General features: G+C 38.0%; 1 protein-coding gene across 2 annotated transcripts in view; it reads right to left on the reverse strand.

Annotated features, from left to right (window-relative positions):
- adamts14 (ADAM metallopeptidase with thrombospondin type 1 motif, 14) overlaps nucleotides 1–24981 on the reverse strand; it is a 57207-nt gene extending 32226 nt beyond the window's left edge. For both annotated transcript variants that reach the window (XM_085416617.1, XM_085416616.1), the window contains exons 1-4: nucleotides 24304–24981; nucleotides 23471–23892; nucleotides 9367–9523; nucleotides 5278–5474 (exon numbers count right to left, since the gene is read on the reverse strand). In XM_085416617.1, the coding sequence (XP_085272743.1) occupies nucleotides 5278–5474; nucleotides 9367–9523; nucleotides 23471–23892; nucleotides 24304–24382 (855 nt within the window). In that variant the 5' untranslated portion in view covers nucleotides 24383–24981. The remainder of the gene's footprint in view (nucleotides 1–5277; nucleotides 5475–9366; nucleotides 9524–23470; nucleotides 23893–24303) is intronic.
- Nucleotides 24982–26782: the final 1801 nt, after the last annotated feature.

Below are 26782 nucleotides of genomic sequence, written 5' to 3' on the forward strand. Positions count from 1 at the left end.
TGCAGGATAATTCACAATATTTAAAAAACCTAACTTCATATACAACTGAATGATGAGATTGCATGTATGCTTTAAAACGTCCAGTTTATCATATGACTGAGAAGTCCTTACCTTTAAAAATAATCTCTCTTCTTCTACTTGTGTCCTTCCTGACTTTTATACATTTTTCTCTGTCTCTGAGTTCTTTCCTCTCCCTTAGAAATCCAGCAGCTGAACTGTTAGCTAACAGACACACTGTGTGACATACTGCACAGAAAAACTTTGTCTATTTGCTGATATTTGTCGAGCTATTAGAAATGTTGCATTTGAGATTACCTGCCACTTCACTGCTTTTGTGCCTGCTGCTCTTCTGTTGCATTAACTATAGAAGCTAAAGTAGCGTGACCACAACTCATTAGCACCTGTACTTTTAAAGCTAAAAAATTAATTTATTAAGAAAACAAGTAAAAGTACATTTGTGTTAAATTTTAGGAAGTAAAAATTTGTCAGAAAAGTAAAATAAAAGGTTAAAGTACAGATAACTGAAAAAAGTTTTTTTTTTTTTTTTTTTTACATCCATCTGTAAATAACTAATGCAAACTGAATTAATTGAGAGAGATTTATGTATACATTTCTAGATATGGCCTTGTTGACTCCTTCCCATAACACAACTTCATGAGAAGCAGATTTCGTCACCGCAGCATAATAATAATAGTTCAGCAGTGGATTTAACAGCCTGTCATTGAAGTTCCCAAATTTATCTACAAGTTTTGGCATGAATAGTGCGTCATTGTGGATTATGAGGTGGCATTATTTGCTTTACCTTTATAAAGGATGGGCCTGTGTACCGTAAAGAAGGTAATAAAGGAAGCATTGAAATGCCTTTCCTTTGTATTACCTCACATGGTCTGGAACAGTTCAACCCATGTACTTTTTTAGCTTATCCAGTTCAGGGTCATGGAGAGTCTAGAGCTATCCACCTCTTAAGTCTGACGTCATTAGTCATTTCTGGGTCCAGACTCCTCTTTGGTTCCCAAACTCAAACAAACACTGCGGCATCACTGAGAGTTAAAAACGGCTCAAATTCTTTCATCTCCAAGAAAATGTTCAGTGTGGCCTCTCTTCCAGGGGTTACAATAAAGTCTGACATTCAGGCATCTGTGAAAAAAGCGGATTTATGAAGTTTAGGAGAGTTAGATGTTAGCAGGAAGTTAGCTTGTTAGTTTCTATTTAAAGCTGACTGAGGAATACCTAAAATAAGAATACTTACAGTTCTGAGGGTCAGAGAAATGCAATCATGTGGCAGAGAACAGTCTTTGAAAAAGGACCAAAATTCAGTCAAGAGATCACCTGATCCTATGCTAACCAATCCTATTCATGACCCTATGGCCACACTGACTCTTACTTAGTTCACAGTGATTCTTTTCTGAAGCACTGAGATATTTGGTGTCTGGCAAACCGTGAGGCCATGACTTGTAGTTACATAAGGTTTTAAAAAGCTTTAAAGAGCTTAAAAATAGTGCAAATAAAAAGCCAACAAGGCCAGCAATGACCACTGATTATTTTAGAGGGTTATTTGTATTAAATAACACCAGACACAATGCATTACAACACGTTAAAAAGCCACAGCCTTAACTTGTTGTAATGCATTGTATCAGTTGGAGCTCGCACTGGCAAGCAGTATTGATACGTCATTACTTAACAAGCAGATTCCAGCTGACACGGAACAAAAGATTGGGACATGCTGCCAGTCTATCATAGGGCTAACACATACAGACAAATACTCACATTCAGACCTATATCCAGTGTACATCCAATGTAGAATCAATTTAGAAACATTATGAGAGATTCTGGAGGAAGTACCCAGATAAATGCAAAAAACATGCAAACTTCACATGAACAAGTTCAAGAAATTTGCTGAAAATTTATACTTTTAATAAATGATTGGTGGAGTGGAGTCTTGCTCCATGGTGGACAAGGACCTAAAAAAAGGCGTAATGCACTGTGGTACATCATACTTTAAGATGCAGAGTAATCCAATTCACAATGTATTGAAGATACTGTAAGATATCCTTAAGCATTTAATTTATTTTCTTTGTTAACCCAAGATAACAACAAGCTGTAGCTTAACATTTCCAGGAAGAAATTGGATTTCTGGGAAAGTATTTTTATTCCAAGTTAAATATTTGTAGCATCACATTGACCACCGCAACTCATTTAATTTATCTTCAAAAGCACATGTGAGCCTTTGGCAGAAGTATAAGGACAAATTTTACTTCTCCATTTGGCCTTTACTCTCTAAAAATGAATTTCAGCTTTTTCCATTGCCCACATCACCATACAGTAACATTTTATCAGTTCAGTGGGTTTGTTTCTGGATGCTTTTCTTTAAATATGCCTAAAATTGTGCAATCAGTGTAGTAGCTAAAACACATTGAAACCCAAGATTTTAAAGATATTGTCAAATTAAAGGTAACTAACAAATGAATGAGAATTGTGTTAATTCTTTATTTTCTTAATTAGAAAAGTGTCATATAATTTGCAGTCCATTTGCCATATTTACTAACAATGCCTTACCCTGTTCCTACCTCCTAATGTCATACAGCACTGATCTACAAAAGGTCATCAATGATTGGTTTCACTGGACACTGAAGCTTGCAAGAGCCCTGAGGTGAAGTCCAACGATTTAACTGATGCAACAGCAGCAACCCTCTAAAATAGAACAGTATATGAGCATAGAAAGCTACAAGAACCAGCTACCCAACACAGGATGAACAGGAAACGTAGGAAGCAATTAGATGAAAAAGAACTGATAAAAGCTTTCACTGCCAAAGCATCAGCTTTTTTTTTTGTGTTTTTTATGGAGAAGTTTCCTTTCTACATTCAGCTTTAGAGTGTCTTAATTACCATGAGCACTGATGTCCACACTACAAGTAGAACTTTCCACTTTCCAGATACTGCAAACAGAACAACAGAGTGCCACTCCTTTGCTAAGAAAAAAAAAACCCAACAAGTATGTGTCAGTAAGCTTTGAGCAGGTAAAAATTATGACCATACACAACAAAAGCTCCGTCAACACAGAAAGGATATCCTCCAAGTCCAAATTTGTTCAGGGACACAGGGTTACACCCAAGAATTTAAGCAAATATTCTATTCACAGAAGTGCATGCAGGTCAATAAATGCAGTAAAGAACCCCTGAATGACCCCAAATTCTCTTGGATTCATTACAACAGAACTGAGACTGGTCTGTACTGACCTATATATTGTACTGTATGTGTGTTTATAGTAGATCAAACTGAGGACTTATTAAAGTACTGGCATGAAGTTATGACATTTGTAAACACCAAAGATGGTTTTCATTTATATATATCGTTTTACTCATATCTATGCAAAAGGGTTTTTTTCTGCCACGGGGATAATTACAAAGCCATGAGGAGCACAAAGAGGACTGACAGGACTCTTATGGCCAAAAATGAGAGTAGCAGCTGTTGGTTAAATGCACTAGGTGTCCCTGGCTTGTGTATAGCATCACATCAACATGGACAAAACCTGGTTCATGGTTAAACAACCCGGCCATTGTGTAGCAGGCACCTCAGCAGTCAAACTTGGCTTTGTGCAGACAGGATGTCCAGTAATCAATCCCTTAGGGAGAGTTTCTCCAGGTGGTACTACACATTCTGCAGCCATGGACCAGGGATTCAGAGGGATTTTAGTGAGCTCTTTCAGACACAGCAAGCTTGTGGCTTACCATTGGAACCAAAGAGTTTTGACCTTCGTTTGTTTAAACTGCTGTTTTCTTGCACATTTCTCTCATCAAATTTTACTCAGTGGGAGATGGAGTATATGGATACTACATTTAAGACCTTGACTTGATTTCAGTTTGAGGTTCAGTCAATTTTAGCTTTAAGGACTTCCTCAATTTCACTACTCCTGTCTGTGATGTGAAATACCCTTAAGTGCTAATCAGAGAGTACTAGACACCAAGGACTGATAATTACAGAGGGAATTACAGAGTGCATTTGCAGCCACTTCACAGTATAATCACCTAAGGTCATTAAAAGTCAAGCATTTCTTTCTGAAGAAGACATTTGGGAACAGAATGTGAATATAATATCCTAATTAAATAAACACATCATTCCATGTAAGCAGAGTTTGGCAGTATGAGTGGACGTCTGGCGCTGGTTTCCATGACTGCCCTGTACAGCTCCCAGTCAACTTTCTAATTGGTCTAGCACAGCTAATCAGACCACCATGCAGGGTCCAAATGGTAACTGTTACAGAGTGAAACCAGCACCCTGTGAAAATCTGACTTGAGGGATTTGGGCCCAATAAGTAGATTATGGTGGTAGGAGCTGGTGGAACCCATAATGAATGAGCTGAGAGTTTCTCCCTCCCTCCTCTTTTCTTATTAGTAATCCATGAACAGCAAGAGAGTGGGGGTGATGGGGAACAGTGTGGCAAGTTCTGATATCAAAGAGGACATGGGGAAATTATTGCAGACTTAGCATAATTTAATCTCAAGAAATTTGATATTTCTATTGTCATGCTTTTAACAACTATGCCTCTTTATATGGCTATTTGGCTTTTTTTTTTTTTTTATCTGTTTTGGAATCATTTTTGAACAAAAATGGCAAAACTATAATTTATTTTAAGGTTCTTAATGTTATTTTGTTGTTTATATTGTCTGAGTGACTGCACTAGACCTAGCCAACAACAGTATCCTTACAAATTAGTTACAAATGACATAACACATAGACACTCTGTGTTCCAGCGCAGGCCAAGAAGTCAAGCTTAAACCCAATCTCGGTATATCAGCTCAGAACATCTGTGTTTCTGCCCCAGCAAGCTGGTTTGGAACCTACCTCCAACCCAGTTCCACCTTTTCATGCTGTCTTATTTAATCATTCTCTTTACTAGTCAGTATTCTTGATTTATTTGTCCTCTGTATTTGGGATCCTGCTGCTACTCTTCCCATACGCTTTCCATGCATGTACATGGTTCCCAAACATCTACGCTATGAAATATTAATGACTACAGATTTAAAATAACAATCTGCCAAATTTCTTACTACAGTGGTCTATACAGTACAGTGTTTGTTTTACAACTGTAACTGTAAATTTTATTACAATTTTTGTCTCAGTTTAAAGTGTAAAATTAAACTATACTTTTCACAAATTATTGATATGTATTTTGATTCATAAATATGAATCTGAATAGAATTTTATGGAATTCTCAGTCCAAATGTTATGCATATTAGTCAATGCTGCAGCCTTAAAATTCTTTATAATAACACTTACTATGTTCATGAGTGTGAGAACGTAATTCTGGACATGCTCCTTGCCGTGGAAACGGACCACCGAGTCATCAACAGCCAGCAGCACCTCGATGTTGTAGTCATCTTTCTTCGCATGCCTCCTCTTGCGCTCAGACTCAGAAAGTTTATGTTCAACAAGATCCAGAGCTTTGGGGAGGTCTGCAATCCCAATGTCTGCCACTGCAAAATATGACAAGGATGAGCAGTTAATGAAAGCCAATGAACAGATGGTGTCAAAGTGACATAAAGCAAATGCTTTTCTTTGACTCTAAGCGATGATCAGATGGAGTCCTTTGGGATTATTGACAGGGGTAAGGGCTCTACATTTTTCTAGCACATCTGTAGTTTAAACTGTTGATCATTCGCATCTCATAGATAGATAGGTGCGTGTGTATGTGTGTGTGTGTGGGTGTGCATGTTAAGACATCTTTGTGATTGGCACTAAACTTGTGGGGACCAACAGTCACTTGACAAAACGCTCATCCCCACCAGTATATATGGTATTTTTGAGACTCAAAATGTGGTTTTAGTGCCAGGGTTACAATTAGGTTATGATTAGGATTAGGCATTCATTTTTGATGGATAACACAAGCGGGAAAGCATTATGTAAATTAGATGTCCTCACTAAGATACGAAAATGAGTGTGTGTGTACAGGATGATATCTTTCTGTGGCTGACATTGTTAGAACTGTAATACTAATTGGTAAACATAAACAATGTGAACATGGATTTCACCACCACAGAGGCAATGAACACAAAGATAATATTCAGAGGAAATGTTCCGGTGCTGAAGCTGCCAAAAATGCCAAAGCTGCACAAATATTTCAGATATTTCTATATGCATGAATTATTTTCATCGGCAGATCTTTTGTAAACATTAATCATGTCTTATCATTTTGTCAGATTTCACAAACATATACAGGCTTTTAAAGCATGATAGCTACACCGAAAATCAAACAAACACTATGTTGAAAAATTTGACCACGTAAAATCATAGCAAGGTCTTTCAAAATATCAATTTGATTATTTTGCAAGAGTCCACATTTTGTAATTTCACACCTTAACTGGTGATATCTCAAGCCTTTCAGGTGCAAATGCAGACATTGCATATAATTTAACATAGCAGGAAAGGTATTCATAGGAGAACAATGCATATGACAAACAATCAGTATGCTGCTCTGCAAGGCCTATTTTAACAGCTGTCTCCAGGCAAATCTCTTGGAGACACAATTTATTCTAAATTTAAGATAAAGAATTAAATAAATTAACAATAGATGCATCAAGCATGATAATTCATTTCCACCAGATGTAGCTGATTAACTTGAATTAAAATAATTGAATTAAATTGAAAGGTAGACGGCAATAAGATAGCATTTAACAGACCTTTTATTTTTTTTGCACTTCAATTTACTACTGCTAGGAGTTGGTTACACCTTTATACACCTATTGGCTAGTTGTAAAACCTAGTGTGTTTTGATTGTTTTCACTAAGAAATTAAATCTGCTACTAGGCAGGAAATGATCAGAAATAAGACTCTATTTTGAAACTAAAATAGGAATCTCATAGAGCCTTTTTCCCCATGAGAGCTATTGATAGCCTTGAACAGGAAGCTACATCAGGAGGCAGAGTAATGATGGGAATTTCTCTAAAAATTGTACCTGAGAGAGGTAAAATGAGCCCCCCTGTCAGAAGTAAAAAAAAAAAAAAAAAAAAAAAAGTACTTTTAGTGTGAGCTTAGAGACAGCTTTTTATGTCATGATCATGTGTCTGTGTGTGTGTATAAATACTGCTGTCTTTCCTTTGTCACAGTGTCCACTTATCCTCCCATTGTTTTCCAGTGTTATGCCTGTGTGTGGGTTTAATGCATATATATATATAAATAGATAGAGCAAAAGAAGTGGATTTGGACCAGAACCTCTGTTGCCTTTTTTTATATGCACTGTAAAAAAAGATCCTAAAAAAAACAGTAATATTCCGGCAGCTTGGGCGCCAAAATAATACTGGAAAATAACAGAAAATAAAGTTCTCAAAAAAATCCGGTTATTTTCAGTAATGACAATACAGTTTGTTGCCCTAATTTTACATGGGATTTTGCCTTTTTCAACTGCTTTTAAACATTAAATTAGGAACATTTTAATGTGATTAAACAATGAAATTACCTTTAAACAAGGTCAATGAATGTGGCAACATGAATAATAATACTTAAATGTACAGAAATATACAGTTATACAGTTAACAGTTGGTTTAAATAATAATAATAATAATGGATTGAATTTATATAGCGCTTTTCGGGGCCCTCAAAGTGCTTTACATTTCCACTATTCATTCACTCTCACATTCACACACTGGTGGAGGCAGCTACAGTTGTAGCCACAGCTGCCCTGGGACAGACTGACAGAAGCGAGGCTGCCATATCGCGCCATTGGCCCCTCTGGCCATCACCAGTAGATAGGCGGTAGGTGAAGTGTCTTGCCCAAGGACACAATGACCGAGACTGTCCGAGCCGGGGCTCGAACCGGCAACCTTCCGATTACAAGACGAACTGCCAACTCTTGAGCCACGATCGCCCTAAATAACATTATTTGATGTTAAAAAAAAAAGTTTATATGAATCATTTTTTATATATTTTTCAATAGTATTACATTTGAATTTAACAGTTCAATCTTTCAAATAACGGACAAATATTTGTGAAATTATGATACATTTGTGAATGTATTTTAACAATCTAAATATGCATATGTACAGACAAATATATTTAAAAAACAAGAAAATTATGTTTTATTACATTTACAGTGATTTTATGTTATTTTACATTTGAAATGTAAAACCACAGTCTATTTATGTAAATTTAGTGATATCCTAGAAAAACAGTACAAAGCTGTAAAATACACAGTAAAATACTTTTATATTACAATTTTTTTTCCAGTGTGTGTTAAAATACAGATTACAGAATGAATACAGACATCAAATAAAAAAGCATATATTTTAATTTTGGTTTAAGTTAATTTTGACTCTGATCATATGATTATTTTATGTATGTGATAGTATGGAAATCAACATCAATGACAGATATGCTACTTTATATGAGAATGCATCTACAGTGAAATTCACAATGGCATTTAAAAAAGAGAGGATTGGGACTGTAAATTTGTGACTTGACAGTTGTTACAAAGAACATATGCACTAGAGAGCAACAGATTAAAAGTAAACCATAGAGGCTTATAGCTACAGAAAATTTGTGAGGTTAGTAAGAGTCTCCCACCAGATGCTGAAGCTATTTTTCAGGAAGAAAGGAATAGAGAAGGAATTCATGATGAAATTGAATCATTTGGCTGCAAAGGAAAGGTCACTTCCCACTCTAGCTTTCTTAAATTCCCCAGTCCCTAATAATACCACCAAACCCCAGCTTTCCTCGTTTTACCAGCTGGTGTATTGAGCACTGCCTCTGCTGATAGGTCTGTATGGAGGTGCAAGATAAAGTGAAGCAGTTTATGTGAATTTCACTGTGTTGACAGCAACAAATTAGTGATTTTCACAATTTATCACCATTTATCACCAAATTACCACAGAGTGAATCTAATTGAAAGAAAAACTTAATTTATTGGGCAGTTACATACCATTACTACACTGTAGCACACTAAGAAAATCAAATTTAGTTTCAGTCAGTGGACAATAACATTAATAATGTTCACTAACAGGAAATAACAGTCAGTGAGTTTCATAATATATTACTACACAGATACAATAGATACAATAATGAATAGAAACTAAAATGATTAAAAGTTCATGTAATAAATAGGTCAAAATATGTTGGTTTTTTGCTCTTTATAATTATAATTATGTATGACGTAGGTACTTTCATTATCCTCTGTTATTCTGTCCATTCTGTGACTAATGCGCCAACCTTCAGGACATCAATTTTGCTGCTCCTGGTATACAATGATGTATTCAGTTCTGCACTTACTCATATGTCCTTACTTGGCCGGAGCACACAGTTGTTGCACTCAAACCTACATATAGGTTTGGGGTTTTTTTTGTTTCCACTTACGTCACACTCCCCCTCCTTGCCTACCTTCATTGTGGAGGTCTTCCCTTCGCTGGCCTGTCTCCTGCTTTATGGCTGATCTGCGGTAGACCACATGGACACGCCCCTTCACTTCCACATCCTGTTGGCCTTTCTCAAGGGGTTCAATGAAAAACTCCCCATTATCAGTCCGGATCAGGCCTGCCTGGAAAAAGAGAGCTCAAAATGAATGTACCACTCCTCCTTGAAAGTACAATTCTTCCACTGGAGCCAGTAATTATGGAGTGCCTGATCAATTGGAAGATTTAGTAAAGTGCTCAATAAGCGGAATGACGCAGGTAGACATAATTTGGGGCCCTTTAAGATTCATTGAATGTCAGTCTTCTTTCACCCTGTGTTAAATGATGAGTGGTGATGTCAGTGTTATATTTCCATCTGCTTTAAGTTTTTCAAAGAGTTTATAGAAATCCTTTCAGCTGGATACTCTTACAAGCGTTGATGCCAGTCTGGGATGCTCACAGAATTCGAAGCCTGTGGTAAAGTTTACAGTTTGCTTTGTGATATACTCAACTGTCTCAACCTGGATTTTTTTGTGTGTTCTGCTTGCATTAGAAAATACCAATATCCAATCATCAGCTACCCACTGAGAGGAACTCTGACCTTGCTGTTTACATTCAAAGGTAAGTATAGACCAACAAGAATAGTAGAGCAGTAACTTTGTCCACACCAGCATGGAAATATTGACTTATCATCCTCTTTAATCAACACTCACCATTTATTTTAGCAGCACTGAATTATAGGTTTGGAAAAACAGTCGTGTTTGTCTCTTCGAAAGTGGATTTCTTTGTGTGGAAAAGTGGGAAAAAAAATATTTGATTCAGTGGGTAAGCAAACCTGATATTTATTTGTATAACTAGAGTAGGTCTGTTGCTGTACTGGAAATATTATGTTTAAAACAAACAAAAAACATAGCATTTCTCTCTATTAGCATAATAGTATCTGGATGTGACTCTGAGAAGGGAATAAAGGAGCTTAATTTGCAAGTAGACAACAAGGAATTCAAGACAGGTTTTTGTTTCTACTTCAGGTTTCTGTTTGTTGTATACCTATTGCAACTCAGTACATATGCAGAGTGAATGCATCACTTCTGTCGGTCATGATAAAAGTAAGAAAACAGAATCAAAGGTGTCTTTTAACTATAGTTTGTGTTTCCATACTGGCTACCTTGTTAAGGTGCATTTCTTGGGAATATTGGTTGGTTCATTATAACAAAATACCATCTGATAGGTTTTTAAACCTTTATTTAATAATGTTTCTGTGATTGATTTCATTTTATGATTTCATGAGCAGTAGCAAACCTTCAATAGTGTATACTGTCACTTCCCAAAAGACAAGTGTTGAGGACAGAGGATTTTTCTATGGAAACCTTTAATGAAACCTGCAAAAACTATGCTTTGGCCAAGAACAACCGACACATAAACAGAATGAAACTAGACAGCGCAAACTCTAAAACCAAACCGAAACGAAAAACACTCAGGTACAAAGGAAAATTCTGAAAAATTACATAGTGGCAATTAATGTATTTGTGACTACCAATATGTGGCACTGTCCTAGGCTTTCATTTGTCTCTTTAGTTGCTAAATGAACATTAAACTTTAAACATTCAAAGCTCAAATGCAAATTCTGAGCTTTTAGCGCAGTTTAAACACACCTGCCTGGAATGAATCGAAACAGTAAAAGACCTGAAAATCAGTGGAAAGTAGTGTTTGTAGATTTGTATAGATGCAGTCGTGGGGGAAAGAATGAGTTTTCACACAATTCCATACAATGTGCAAAACAACTGTCATCCTGACAGCTAGTATGAGGTATTTGCTGTGCACTGTGGCCAAATATCTCCACTCATCTGTCCTTTATTTGGTTCTAGAAGTCTCGTGGTGTGTTCAGACGCATCATTGCTGCCATGTTGTTTAACAGAGGAGTCTTTCTCCTGGCAACCCTTCCAAACAAGCCGTACTTGTTCTGTCTTTTCCTATTGTTAGGAAATTTGAAATTTAACATGCTTGGCCTGTTGAGTCTGAGATGTACACCGGCAGTCAAATATTTTGATATCATTAGCAAATTTCTTTTTTTTTCCCAAAGAAAAGCAAAATGCAATTCACAAAGAATTTGATCCATTTCACAAATAATTAAAATTAATCAGGTGATTTTTTTTAAGAGTGATCTGCATTTTTGTATATTATCAACAACTGTGATACTTCCATATCAATCTCCTGATATGGATCCATCCATCCATCCATCTGTTCTTTTCCGAGAGGGGGGGTGGAGCCTATCCCAGCTGTCTTAGGACGAGAGGGGTATGGGTCCTAATCCAAGTTAATTATTTAACAAGGCTCATTGATTAATAGAAAACAATTTTGCAATTGTGTTGCACAGCTGAAAACTGTTAAAGTAATAAGGGAGCAAAAAAAAGGAAGTATTGCTTTCTTTACGGTTAGATTAGTGTTGGAAGGATAAGCCGTTGTTTGCTTGTTTACAGGCTAAAAATGGCCAGAAAGAAAGAACATTTTTTTATAAACCTATCAGCCTATTGTTGGGCTTAGAAAGGAAGGCTATTCAATGTGAGAAACTGCGAGGACACTTTAATTCTCTTACCATGCTGTTAACTACCCCCTTCAGAGAGCAGAACAAACTGGATCTAACAAAGACAAAAACAAAAGAGTAATTGGCCCTAATACACAACTGTGTAAGAAGACAAAAATCTGAGTGTGTCATTTAAGACCAAGATGCCTCACAGGTTGTCAACTGACAGCTGCAACTTCAGGATGCTGGACTTCATGGTAGAAATGTCAAGAAAAAGCCAAATCTCAGATGAACAAAAGAGCGCAGACATTGGACAGTGGAAGAGTGGAAGAAGGTGTTCCGGACGATTGAGTTCAAGTTCTTCGTAACGTCTTCGTATCAAAGAGAAGAACAAATGAATGACGTAACATGTAAGAAGTACTTAACACTATCAGTCAAGCATGGTGGAGGCAGCTAAGTGTGCTGTGGAGGTGGTAAAGTTATTGTGCGACCAGCTTGACCATATATTACAGAGGGAGATTCCACCCAGCCAATCCATTTTGTGGAAGATTATCGAGGAAGCATTGGGTGAAAGATTAGCCAGGCTGGGCAAGGTTTGAAGAACACATTCGTCATTTCCATTGAAATTATTATTTCTAACTCTGACGATGTCTGCATGTCCTATTCGTTTGCTAATTTCTTATTCAGACTAATTTCATGTGTTACTTCTCAGACTATTGAACAATCTGGCCTTGAGGTGAAATTTTTAGAGCATCCAGTCCTGGAACGATTGTGGCACTGTGTAAACACACCCCTTGATGCTCCAGACTAGCAGACTACCAAAACTTTGGCTTTTAAAGAGACAGCCACACTTACTGATCATCAGTTAATGAATTGCATTTGATTAGCAGCTCTTGGTTGCTACTTACCTGCCTAACATTGTACTTAAGTTTTCACAGGGCTGCATAAAGTCTTGTAAAATCTTTTTTCACATCGCTGTAAAATGAATAGCAGAAAAGTGACAGTTCTCAGATGCTGTTATTCAACATCAAAACAGAGGAGAAGTTCATCAGTGCAGTAGGTAATCGAGACCATACTATAGGTATAAGCAATCACCAAACATTCGCATTCTGCATGCATTCACATCTTGTTACTTACAGATGTGCATGGATCACGTCACCCAAGATCCTATGCAAAATTAATTCAGGGTCTATACTGAGTGTGCAATCATTTTGGTGCTCAGGACCTAAGAGATATTTGCTTGTTTTACAGCACACTTCACAGGCTTTGCTTTTAACTGAGACAGTTTATTTGACTGAGTCACACACTAATGGGACACGGTACTGAATAAAAGCAACTGGAACGCCTCCTTTGTAGAATTGCTGTAATACTTTTCCTTTAAAAGGTGAGTTTAGCTCCATTTTCTCTCCAACCCATTTATTTGTATATATACCCCCCCCCCATTCTGAACCAGATTCATCTGGCCTGGGGCAGACTGACAGAAGCGAGGCTGCCATATCGCTACATCGGCCCCTCTGGCCAACACCAATAAGCAGTCTTACCCAAGGAGACAACGACCAGGACAGAGAGCCCGGGGATCGAACCGGCGACCTTCCGGTTACAGATGTGCTTCCCAAACCCCTGAACCACGGTCACGGCTGTGTCTTTTGGTAGCAAAGAAAAGCAAATATGAAGTTGACACTTTGCTTCTGTCTGATTTTTATTAAGCCTGTACTCCCTCTGTGTGTGTGTGTGTGTGTGTGTGTGTGTGTGTGTGTGTGTGTGTGTGTGTGTGTGTGTGTGTGTGTGTGAGAGAGCACGCTGTATTTTTCATAATTCTGCCCTTAACGAAGAGAATAAAGCTACCCAGCCTATCATTATCCTTCTGAAGAAGGCACACCAACAAGACTTTGGCAAGAATGTGTGTATTTACAGCTGTAAAAAGAAATCTAAATACAGAGCTGTAAATAGAGCAGTGTGCCTACAAAAAAACAGGAAGAAACAAAGTCACTTAAGACAGATGATACAAAAGCCATGACTCTAAGGGTGGACATGTGACAGTTAAGCCAAAGAGGAGTGAAAGAATCTCTGCAGCCCCTGACCAGGAAATGCCAAGTAAGACATGCTCCAGTACTTCCTCTGTGGTCTCTTATTTCAGCAGCGGGTAAAAAGTGAAGTCAGGTCTGTTCGGAGAGAGAGAAGCAGCATCTGGACCTGCCTACAGAGACACACCAGACATAAACATTTGTAAAATCTATGGTCAAGGCGGATCTAGGCAATGACATAAGTTTTGTTACAACATCTATGAGCTACAGTTGTCATTTAAAGAGCAGTTTATCAACTGTGCCGCTAATATAATACTTCCTTTTTCATTTATTTCTGAACTTTTCTAAAAAGTTATTTTCTCGTGACTTGAATGAAGAAGTATACTTAGCAGCGACACTAATAAACAAAACACAAACACAGCTTTTCTATGTCAAGTGATACAGTGGTTTAAAAGCCTGTTCCACATGAATAAGTGTGCATTGACCTCAGTGTGCGGTTTGGCTTGCTATGCCTGCCTAAGTAATGAAAAACACTCTGAACTTGAGACATTCAGCTGTGTCACAGAGACCACACGAAACAGGTAAATATTGCTGACCCTTAAGCTCACCAGTGCTCTAAATTCCACACATTGGTTAGAGCAAATTTGAAGATGGATATTTACTGTATGTAATTTCTTAGTAACTGTTTTTGGTGAGTCACCTGCTCAGTTAGTACAGGTGAAAAAACTCCACTCCTGGAAGATGGTCTTGTTTAACAGCAAATGTGTGATTCTACGGCTAATTTGATTGGTTTAAAAACTGTGAGTGCACACAGTGAAGTAAAAAAGTTCAATATTATTAACAACCACAAGCAAACTCCCAAAAACTTGATTTTAACATGACAACTTTGCCTGCATTGCCTGTGTGCCTGTTTGGTATTCGTGGTTTTCACATGCATCTCTGATATAAAGACACATGTGTTTTACTGAGTGATGGTCAATCTATATCAGTAGAGTCCAGGAACCAATTTTTGAAGCTAAAAATAAGCATAACAATCGTGCTTTCAAAATAAAAATAAACTTTTGTTCTTATCAAAAAGTCATCCGTGGGACATTTCTACAGCTATCAACAGTATCAGCAGATACTGCAATAATTTCAGTCTGTCTTCAACAACAAGCAGTCAAAGTGAAAAATGACTTTTTGCTGCAGAGTTGCAGAGAAACTCTCATTGAAAATCTAGTTGACTACACTAATAACTAAATGCATAGCACTGGAAAAGATACTTTGGTCACACAACTCATATATGTTTCTGTCTTAATGAGTTACGGCTGTGTATTAATAAATAATCTAATATATTTAATGCTAATTATCTTCCGCCTTATTGAACTTTGGTTCCAACCACTGAAAGAGAGATAAGCAAAAACAGGATCCCGGTCCAGCGAGTGAGACATGTCCCCTACAATCCTCAGAGAAAATTGGGCCTCACTTAGAGAAATTACAGCCCGGGCTGTTTTTCAGTTAGTGCATTACATATGAATAGAGACATGCATGCTGCACACAAAGGCAGTGTCACAACATGCTTCTGGGATCATTCACAGCAATCTTATCTACTTAGATAATCTGATGGAGGCATGTCCATGAAAGGAAAACGCAATCTAAAAATGGAGCAAGTGCCAAGGGCTGCCGATGCTTGTGCTGCAACGTGTAAGGAAATCAAAATCCAGCTATCATTCCTGTAGCTTAACCTGTAATTAGAGAATGTTTATATAATTTTGGTTTTACAATCCTTGCCCCCAGTCTCTGAGGGCAAGTTAAGTCCTCTTTTTATCGTGAGGTCAGGCGGTTCATTTCATGAACAGGCCAAAGCGAGATGCATAACCTCAGCGTTGTTGATGGATAGAAGAGATGGGACTTCTGACTCAATATTCATAATATACTGGCAGCAACAGCCATGTCAGTGACGCTGGATAAAAGCTTTTGTGGCAAAACCGGGATGATCAGTAAGCCAGCAACTAAATCGTGGCTCAGCAATGCTGGACTCAGCAGAGTCGAGGGTTTGAAATAATCGTATAAGACAGGTTGTGGGAGCTGGGGATTACTACATGATTCCTTATATATCAACTTTCACATTTCACTGTGCTGAGCCAGAAAGGGCACGCATACCATGTGATCAAGAAGATAACTATGAAGAAAATTAGGGGTATAATCGCCATAAGTCTACATGCTCTATATTTACATGCATGCACAATAATGTAGGAATAGATCACTTAAGGAAAAACAGGCTGATTTTAGAAGCAAACTCATTTGAATCTCCTTAAAAATTTACATAATCTATTAATATACTTCTTTTATTAGTATTTTAAATATTCTTAATGGGAGTAGAAGGAGAGGTAAGTAGCAATAACAGCTTCTTCAAGAATTAGAAGAATAAACTTTGTAGAAGGAACAGTTGTAGAAATAAGCATCAAGGTAAAATTGGTACACAAAGAAGTAGCAGCAGCGGTAAACGTAACTGTGTGTGTCCTGGATCCCAGTGTGTGTTTGAATGAGCACCTGTTTATGCAGACATAACACAGCTGCTACAAATAAGGATTAGAGTGAGTGGAAATAAATCACGTTATTGGCTGAGATGTTGGGCTTCCACTGATGGAGCTCTTAATTTAGTGACTTTACCTCAGTGCCAGCAAAGTACTGGAACGCCAGAGAATCCTGGAATACTGGAGTGGGAAAAGCTCAGAACAGAGTCCCTGCAAAGATTCATGAATAGAACAATTTATGCAAGCATTTTTCCATTCTCAGTGGATGGAAAACACCCGAACCCCACCACCACCACACCTACCATCCCCAACCCACCACACAAACATACACACACACACAAGTAAGCCAACTCCCAACTCACTGACTGTTGCCGGGTGGCTCACCCTCTTTTTAACTGATGGACACAGAAATAGCGCTTTTCCTCCCGCGGTTATCTGGCACTCGTGTCACTATCACACATGTAATACAATCAGCCCATCATCTTCGCTAATTCCCAACACATGAGCAGGACACAGTATCATCATAGCCATCACTCATCGCTTCGCAACAATAGCTCATGCTCTTCTGGAGCGCACAGCTGTTGCCGTCTAGCAGGAGCCAGATTCAGAGGATGACATCACAGATTCTGGCAGTCAATAGATGCAAAACACCTTCAAATGAAACTGAAAGTGTGGATCTGTTTTTGTCAAATACTTATGAAGTTATGTTGAACTTTCTATCTTTGCAAGTTCAGCTAAAAATCTGCGGACCAAATATATTCAAGATTAACAAGCAGCTTTACTCTGCATATTGTAATGAGATTCAAATGCCATAAATCTTGCACATTTTAACACAGGGTAGGAGACCAGATAGTTGAATATGTTTGTAGGAGTCATCTTTCTTGGAGCAGCCTCACTGCAGAGGAAAAACTAAAGAGGTTTATCACTGAAATGCAGCTGCAGTAAAGAGAATGAAACTGCTGAAAAATTGTAAGACAAGAACTATGATGACTACTGATGAGTTCCTCACCTTTTAGCACTTTGTTGTCATGAAAATTAAAAAACACACACTCTAAAACTGTGCTATCCACTTCCCATAATTCAGGCTACACCCGCATTACTGCAATCTCCATCCAGATAATTATTTAGCACAGTGTGTGTGAGTCACTGCAATTGGGCTGTAGTCAACTACGGGTAAAATACAAAGTGAAATTACAAAATTTTTGGTCTCTATTGAAGTCCATCAAAAAGCTTTTGAAGATTGAGTGCTGGTGGTACATTAAGACTTAGAGTGCATCTTAAAGATTTGGCCCGCATTTAACAATCTAAGCATATGACTCGCATTCTTATCCTTTTCAGACTGGGTCCTTTCATCATACTTGATCTTCATTCTACGTAAAGCAGACACATCAGACTAAATAATTTGCCTCCAAGCTGTTTGTGCAACTTCAAAAATGCATCTTGAAAATCCCTGCATGCACGAACAAGTCCATGTTTATGTTGGCTCTGATGCAAGGAAACACATGTACTATATTGGTAACAGTCTGACAGCAGCCTTTTTAAAGGATAAGTTCACCTAAACGACAAACAAAGCATAGTTTCCCACATGTACTTAGTGGTCTTTAGTGATGCAGATAGTTTTGGTTTCCTGGCTGAGTTTAAGACTTCTGCCACCGTGACCGACGATAAAGTGCTATATTGTTCGTGGAGATCTAATCTCAGAGATTAGCAGCAGCATGTTTTTGTTTTGTTTTTGTTTTTTTTCCTGACACAAAGTGACAAAAAAAAAACCTTTAAATCACATGCAGATTTCAGTGTTAGGATTTTTATTTACTGCGTGATTTGATCACATCAGTCTGTCAAAATGTAAATTTCTGCCTCATAACAATTTGCCTTTGAAACAATGAATCAGACATTTGCTTCAGAGCAAGAGCATACTCAAATCTTACCTAAAAATATATACAAAATGATGTTAATTTGATGTTATCTTTTATTCTGAGCCTCATATATCATACTGCTTTCCCAATGGTTTATGTTGTGAAGGACACTCCTTTAACAAAATTTTCTTATCTGCTTTTATTATTTTGTGGCAACCTCCAGTTGCTAGGGAATAATGTGTATTTCCTGACCAGTTGGTGAGCGGTTACAGGAGGTTGCTGACTCCTCGTGATTGCTTCAATTGCTAGCAGATTTTTAAGACTTACACTGATATTTGGTGATTTAAATATCCAATCTATTAGTCAATTTTTTTCTGTCAGACATAAAAAAAAACTTAAATAGATTTCCCCAACATTTGTTATGTGTAGTTTTTTTTCACTAAACCTAAATGAGATATTACGAGATATTGTCATAAGTTACTTATTTACCTCCTACCTTACTTGGCTCAGATGAGCTTATTGTGGTGTTCTAAACACTTTTAGCCAAGTTGTATAGTGCCCTCTGGTGGACAAACTGTCCATCATCAACACTTGTAAAATGTTTGAAGGGTGTTTCTAATATAGTTTCTACCTTTGGAAAAATTTGTAAAAAAAAAACAAAACCAAAACAAAATGGTTATAAATCATAAATAGCTACCTGTAGTTTGCATGGAGGTTGTCAACTTATTTGAAAAGACTCTCCATTTACTCTCTGACCTGTAGAGAAATAATAGATCGCCTTTGACAATTCAAGTAAAATGCAAAAAGTGTGACACAAACCAGAAATGGAGAATATCAACACATTTTCAACACATTTCAAAAGATTCAACTTTTACTCTGAATGCAAAGGGTCTTTTCAAATTTCATTTTTAAGAGTTTCACTCTTGCCTGGCAAGGAGCTTGCATGAGTCTGCAGACAAGTTGGCATCTTCTAATAAAACTACCTCTAATAAAACAACAACAAAGTAATGAGCAAAGTAATGAAAATAAGATTTTTGGGTGGTGCACAGCATATCTCTTTGCGACTAGTTTCACCCTAGTGACTGCCAGCAACCTCCATCAACTATTCCCCAACCAGTTGCAAAATACACAGATTTATCTAGTAACCAGTGGTTACCAGGGGGCTCTTGCATCCATAGGCCTATGTGAATGCAGTTTTAGTGATTGATTTCACAGCAACTGCCAGCAACCACCAGGAAGCACTCAGGAAATACACATTTTCACCTTGATTTCACTCGGTTGCCAGGTCTCTAGGCCTTTGTGACTGAGGCCTAATATCCGTATAACAAAATATAGCAGGTCTAATGCCTGCAGAACAACTTTAGCTAAAAACTGGTTGGTAGTTCCTCTCTTTCTACTACATACTGTAACCAAGATGGGGACTTTTAAAGCTCACAAATGCAGTGCATTCCACACTTAACTTGTTTTGTCATTATAAATAGACCATCCAAGGAGCGTCCAGTGCAGTTTTAAATGTAAGATTTAAGACACAGCAATAGTATCACATTAACCTTGTGGACCAAGTCAGTTGACTAGCCTTAGGTGACAAGTTAGTGAATTTAATCACTTCTGGCTTACAAAAGCAAAGATGAACACAGCCCAAATGCCAAACTGGAGGCTTCAAAATGAACCACATAAACCATATGCTTGTGTCTACTAGTTTTAAACCCAGGGTACAAAGAGGAGCTTGGAAAACAGAAAACAACAAAAAAGTTTCTACCAGAATGGAGTTAGTTTAAGAAAGCTAGTAGAACAAAATGTAACTGAAAAAGCACAACAGAAGCTTTCAGAACACAAAATCAGAAAATAGCTAAGAAAACATGGTTTAAACTAGAAAGAACCACCAGGATTGGTCTCTCTTAAACTGTGCTTTATAACAAATCAGACATTTCTACCATGTTTCTAGGTGAATAGGACAGTGTTCTGCATAGGGCCAGTGTGTCACTTGTTGCCACTGAAGGGTACACAGTTGGCTTTCAGAAATAACTTGTGATTTCTATGTGAACACTGCATTTCATTGTCTGTATACCGCTCACTATCATTACATTCAAAAAGAAGAGAGAAGTGTTTCTATCTACTTTTTTCTTAGTTTCAGCACATTTTCCTGTGTTAATAATAATAAATACGTGATGGCGTAGTGATGGCAACCAGTTAAATACATTAGGACCCCTCTATTGTTTCTTCGAATTGTGCGAGACAAAAAGCTCAGCTGTTTTGACAAACAAGTCTGGAAGCAGAGTTGAAATATGGCTTAGAGTCAAAACAGGGTTAATTGCTGTCACCTGCAGACTTGAATCAGTATATAAAGGGTTTGTTTGTTTGTTTTCAATTGATGCATCTCTTTTTTTCGTCTTTGCTATTGTAATTAACAGATGATCACTGAAAGGAGAACTGCCCCTCAATGATCTTTCAACTCAAGGTTGGATGAACTATTTAATCAGTGTTTCACAATATGTAGTCATTTACAAAAGGAATCCTAAATTAAACATTACATGCATCTGTCTCCTGTGAAGGATTTCAAAAGCTTCCAGGTGACTTTATCTTCACTCTACTTCCACGCATGCTGTTTTTGTCAGAGGTAGCCTCAATGTGGTCAGCCTGCCATTTCAAATGTCACATGCTTGTTTGGAAATTCACTCTAATTTTCCCAACTGCAAACATCCATTAGCGTCTCACCTCCCATCGCTCTGCTCTGTCAGTATAACACAGCTTTATATTGGTGATACCAAGAGACTGTGTTAGTGCAAAATGAGTCACATAGTATTGGTAATGGTGGAGTACAATGCTGCGGAGACAGACAGGCCTCTTGAGAATGTGCTCTTTCATTATGAACTAAGCCAAACCTAAGAATGTTTTATACCAGTTTCATTGTTCAACTTTTTTGGTGATGGGGTCCAGTAGCTGTTTCCTTTTAGGACCTGACTTTTAGGATCTGGCAAAGGGGTCAAAAAAGCTCAACCAAGCCTTACTTAAACACTTTTAATTTATACTCCCTAATTTTTTTATTAGCAAAGTACAAAAATATTCAAACTGCATGTTTCAAATATTAAGCCACCATTAACTGTCACCTGTATAAGTTGCAGCTAATTAACTCTCACTCACAAAAGCTACGCTAAGCCACAATTTCATACTGTTAATGAACTAAACAACTACAGCAATGTAAAGCATGGATGCCCACTGAGAATTACCGCCTAAATGTAGTTCTCGCGAGCTCTAAGAGGCATTAATACACTTTGGAGATATGTAATATTGGGCAACACTTCACTGAAATAGGTGTGCACAAGACTGAGATGAAGGAGACATTCTGAATATTTATGACTGTTTTTAGTAAGTGTAATTCTTTCAAGTATATAAGCTGAATTTTTTCGTTCTAATTGGATGGCCTATACCATCTCACCTGGCTCCTACGCCTACATATTAAAAGGAGTCATTGGAACACAGGAGACTTAATTGCTAAGTTAAAAATTAGCTTTATTATCTCAAACTGTCACATGTGGCTGGTTTATAATTAAGTCAAAGCATTAAATAAAACAAGAGATTTCCCACATGTCCTATGCCCTATAAAAGTATACTGCATGAGTAAAAGCATGTTAAGTCACAAATATTAAAGTTAGATTAAAGTATATTTAACAAAATATACAGTATATGTTGGAATATTGAAGGGAAAATGCACTTTTACTTGGTTGAAAAATAAAATCTGGCGATTTTTAATCTGGATTCTACAGCGTAGTCATTTACAGATCAAATGGCACAATAAGACCAATGGGGAAAAGATCCCCAGTTCAATCCTGGAAGGAGATCAATCAATTTTTACATTGTTTTACACAGTAAATAAGCGGTAAACCATTAGTAGAATGCTAACATTTTATGAGCAAGAACCCTAACCTATATAAACAACGGCACCGCTACATGTGCAAAAACAAGAATAGGAGTAAATAATGTTGTATGCTGTACAGATCCATTCACTGCTACCTATGGAGCATCACCTCAACTCTTCAAGTTAATTACAGTCATTTGTGCTACAGTGACTGTTAATAGGGTGTACCAGTGACAGCTGGGAGAAGCTCTAGTACCCCATGAACCTGTACTGGATATTAACAAAATGGATAGCTAGATGGATTAGTGGCTTTAATAGGAAGTAAACAGACCCCTTGTTCTTTAGTTCTCTCTTGATTCAAATTTGTCTTTACAGCTTCCTCTGAACTAGCTTCCTGTACACTTACTCTCATAAAGTCCAACTGTGCTGTGTAACAACTAACTATAACTTTTTTTTCAACCATTTTACAGAAAATGTAATTACATTATGTTAAAACTACACTACCACTAAATAAAAAATACAATACGAGTCTTAAGAACTGCCTAACAACTTTACCAACTTACCAAAGGTTTAAAACACTCACACTTTTTCCACTACACTATGGAAAAGTTTGACCAAGGCATCATTATAATGTCCTGTGGTTGGTTCAGCTGTTCAGTTATCAGACCTTTGATGTTATGCTTATGAGAGGTTATGTTGTCATGTCAACCCTGCATAAAAACAACATTCAAAAATAAGAAGACATCCCTGAAGCTCACTGATTTTGACATTTTCAAAGGCTAGGCTAAAGCCTGCTACATGAAGTTACGTCTATGTTATCAACACTCAGATGGTCATCAGCAGAAAGAAATGCAATCAGGCTCATCCTTTATCAATTTTTGAGATGTTTGTTCTGTAATTTTCCAAATTGGTCTGATCTAGCCGGGAAAATGAGTCTAATAACAACAACAAAAAACAGCATTCAAACTAGCCCACACAGAGCCTAGTGGGTGGGATGTTTTGGAAAATATATACAGATGGGCAGCATTGTAAAGATGTTGTGAGAGACATTTTGTAAATAACGCTGACATTTCTTTAATACAATGCAAACATGTTATTAAGTATCCATGCTGACAAGATGACAGCAGCCTTTTAACATCATCAAAGGATTTCAGATGATGTAACCATTTTTATCTAATGTGATGATGTTATGTCGAACAAGTGCCCCGGGAGACTTTCTGGATATGAAAAAATACATGTCAAAGCATATTCTGGCTGACACAGTGTCAAAGAAGTGAAAGCATCATACTACTATTTCACGCCTGCAGTAGTGGTACTTACCAGTCCATCACAATTGCTGATAGCCACAGAAGCATCTGGCATGTCAGTCACATCTCCACTGAAAACACAGTCTCCTTGGATTCGTTCCTTGGCCTTTTCCTTAAAGTCCTCTTGCCATTCCACAAAAGCCCCTGGGGCTACCAGCCTCCTGTTGGCCCTCAAGCGGAGGTGCAGTTCTTTCCCAAACACAGTAACATTGAAAAATAAGTGCTGAGCCGACGCTGAGGTGACTGAGGGCATCTCAGAGGCACTGCGGGCCACCCTTCTTCTGCTGCCAAAGCCTGAGACAGCATCAACAACAGGAGCAGCAGCACCTTTACTTCCAATTCCAGCTGAGACCACATGAGAAATGTACCGGCCATGGGAGTCTGTGCTGAATGGCACGATAAGACCATATTCACTTAACTTTCCAGAGATTTTTTCTGATGAGACAGACAGTGTCAAGTGAGAATGACAGTAGTGACCTATGCAAAGCAAGTTCCAAAGGAAATGACAACTAAGCAGTTTAAACAGAAACTACACATGCACGATTGAGTAAAAAAGAGAAAATATAGACAAATAATATTTATTATGACATAATGAATTATCTTAGCATTAATACTGTCTTTATGAAACAACTATATATAGCTGACAGTGGATAGTCACAGTGGAAATACAGCAACACCCTACATTGATTGAACAGCAAGGCTGTCAGGTTTAATGTATGACCCATCAATAGATGCAGGGCTTCATTCTTATCATTATTCCCCCCCACTTTATAAACTTTACAGTGCATCTCTCTGCACCGTAAAAACATGTGTAAAAAATAAAGGGAAACGGAATGGATAACTCACCATGCGCTTTTGCTGCGAAAATACACTCCAAAAATACTTGACTGAGTGAAAAGCACATCAATAAATACATACAATCCATAGCGAGGACTATAATGTGAGAGCTGCCACTTCAGCGCTAAGTTTTCCTTCTTGCTGCAAACTGAGAGCAGAGTTCTCCCTCCTGGAAAAGCACAAATGCAGGAGAAAAGTCCTCAGAGTTGAGCTCCAGCGAAGCAGCCGGGCATTTCTGAGCGTTTCCCTCTAGACGCCAAACTGACGGATACTCACAAGTTGTTTCCAATCTTTTGGCCTGCAATGAGCTGCATAGACCAAGACTGCCCTATCCATTCAGGGAGCAAAGGAGGGGGGGACATCTGTGGTATTGATGACGACAACTCCCCGGTAAAAACCGGGACGGTTTGAAGAGGTTGTCCACTTTTTTCCCCCTTCCTCTTTCTCTCTTTCTTCTTAGGTAACTTTTAAATCGCAAGGAGACCAAGTTAACACACGCCTACGCTAAGAAGAAAAAAACTCAGAAGGGTTCAGATAATGTGTGCAGAGACAGACTGTCCCGGTGGTGAAACATCTGCCGTCCAGTCGTGCACCATTACGCACCAATGGCTCGGCTGCGTAAGTCTCAACTGCTCGACTTGAAGCCACAACCAGCCAATAGTGGGAGCGCCATCTCTGCCCTAGACGACCGCATATTTAGCCTCGCGACTTTTAAACTTCTAAAAGTTCTCATTCTGAAGACAAACTCAACCAGAAGCTTTGTCATAACTGCTAAGTGTTTACACACGAGTCCGCAAAAAAAAAAAAAAACGCATAGGATAACGTCCATGAATGGAAAGGGGCGCTTTAACTGTCGAAACGTGGCATGAAAAATGAATTTAAATCTAAAAAACGGAGATAAAAGAAATTCAACGCGGCTACAGTCGTTTCTTGTTTATTTCAAGCAAAAGCTATAAAATGCAACCAAAGTTCTGAAGCTTCAGTTTTTGCCAAGGCAAATAACGTTAATTACCTTATGTATCCTTTTTACTAACATAAAGAAAACATTGCACATTAAAACTGGTTTTACCATATGTAACATTCTACCTTCGTTTTTTATCTGCCTTCAAAGATCCTTTAAATGTAGAGTCAAAGTACATGTTGGGGTAACGTGCAGGTGTGCCTTTTGAAAACTCAGGCCTATCATTGGCTAGAGGGATAATAAGCGATTTGATATAACTGCACGTTTTCCATGTTCTGGTATCAACAAAATACACACTGCATGATCCGATTTAATGACCTCAAGTGGTTTGCGTTTAAAGTTAAATAATCATGGCGAATCCTGCAGATGTCACTGCGAGCATATTGTTCCATTTTGGAGAAAAGGAACAAATCCAAAGCCATCATTTGAGGCTTAGGATGTGTGAAAACTGTGCAGCAGATTCCATCGGTGGAATGACAGCCTATTAAAATGCTGGATCTGCTCGGGCAACCAGGATTTTGTTGGCCACGGCTCAGTCTGCTGGAGTCCAGACTTAGTCAGACATGACAACCAGCCTGAGACTGAACCAACAACTCTGCAATCCTTCTCAAAGGAAGAGAAGGGGGCTGGGCTAACATGAGTCTGACTTTCAGGTACTTTTTGAGAAAGGGGGGGAAAGTGTCTAGACAGGACCTTCTTTTTCCTCCCCAGTTCCTCGACTGCGTCTGGGCCTCAGATAAGAGTACTCTGCCCTTAATTTTGGGCTAATTAAGCTACCAGGATGGTCAATGCAGAGCAGGTGTGGGTTTAGAGCAGTCATTCCCCCAGGGCAGCAATGAGAGGATTTTGGATGGTGATCCAGACTTGTGCATTAATAAGCAATGGAAACTAACCGCAGCATTAAGAGATGGAAACCATTAACTGCCTTGTGAGAAGATTTTATGCAGTTTTTCCATCCATACTGTTTGGAGGATTTTTTTCATGTGTTTCCAAAAGCCAGAATGACATTCCACAATATAACATAGTATTCAATTAGAAGTCTTGTTTTTCCCCTCTAAAATGAATAGCTCCACTTACAGTCTGTGGTTAAGTCCACACACCAGAACAATTTTCTACTACAGAACACTCTGTCCTTTACAACAGGAGTGTAAGATCAAAACTTCGGTATAGGTTTGTCTCCAAATCTGGTTTTCAAGTACAATTAGACATGTAAGAGTCAGTTTTTCTGAAAAAAAGGAGAGAAAAAAGATATTAGCTGACAGATTTCCCTCTCATATTTCACATAGATGGGCTTCAAAGCCTAAACCATGCCTAAAATCTGGCGCATATAATTTCTTTACAGTGCCTGGTTTAACTTTGTCAGGTGGAGCTGCAAAGAATCAAACGTCTTCTCCCACACTGTGTTTTCAGCAGAGGGGGAAAGTTGCAGTATAGAGTGTGGAATTGTGGATGCCTCAATGTGTGCTGTAATGTGGTCTAGCCATGCCAGTGTGCTGAGAAAATATGTGACTTTTCATCTCTGAGATG

The sequence above is a fragment of the Rhamphochromis longiceps genome, linkage group LG8 (genome assembly GCF_057381845.1).
Source record: "Rhamphochromis longiceps isolate RC_006_pf linkage group LG8, R_longiceps_female_GT1.1, whole genome shotgun sequence".
Taxonomy (NCBI): domain Eukaryota; kingdom Metazoa; phylum Chordata; class Actinopteri; order Cichliformes; family Cichlidae; genus Rhamphochromis; species Rhamphochromis longiceps.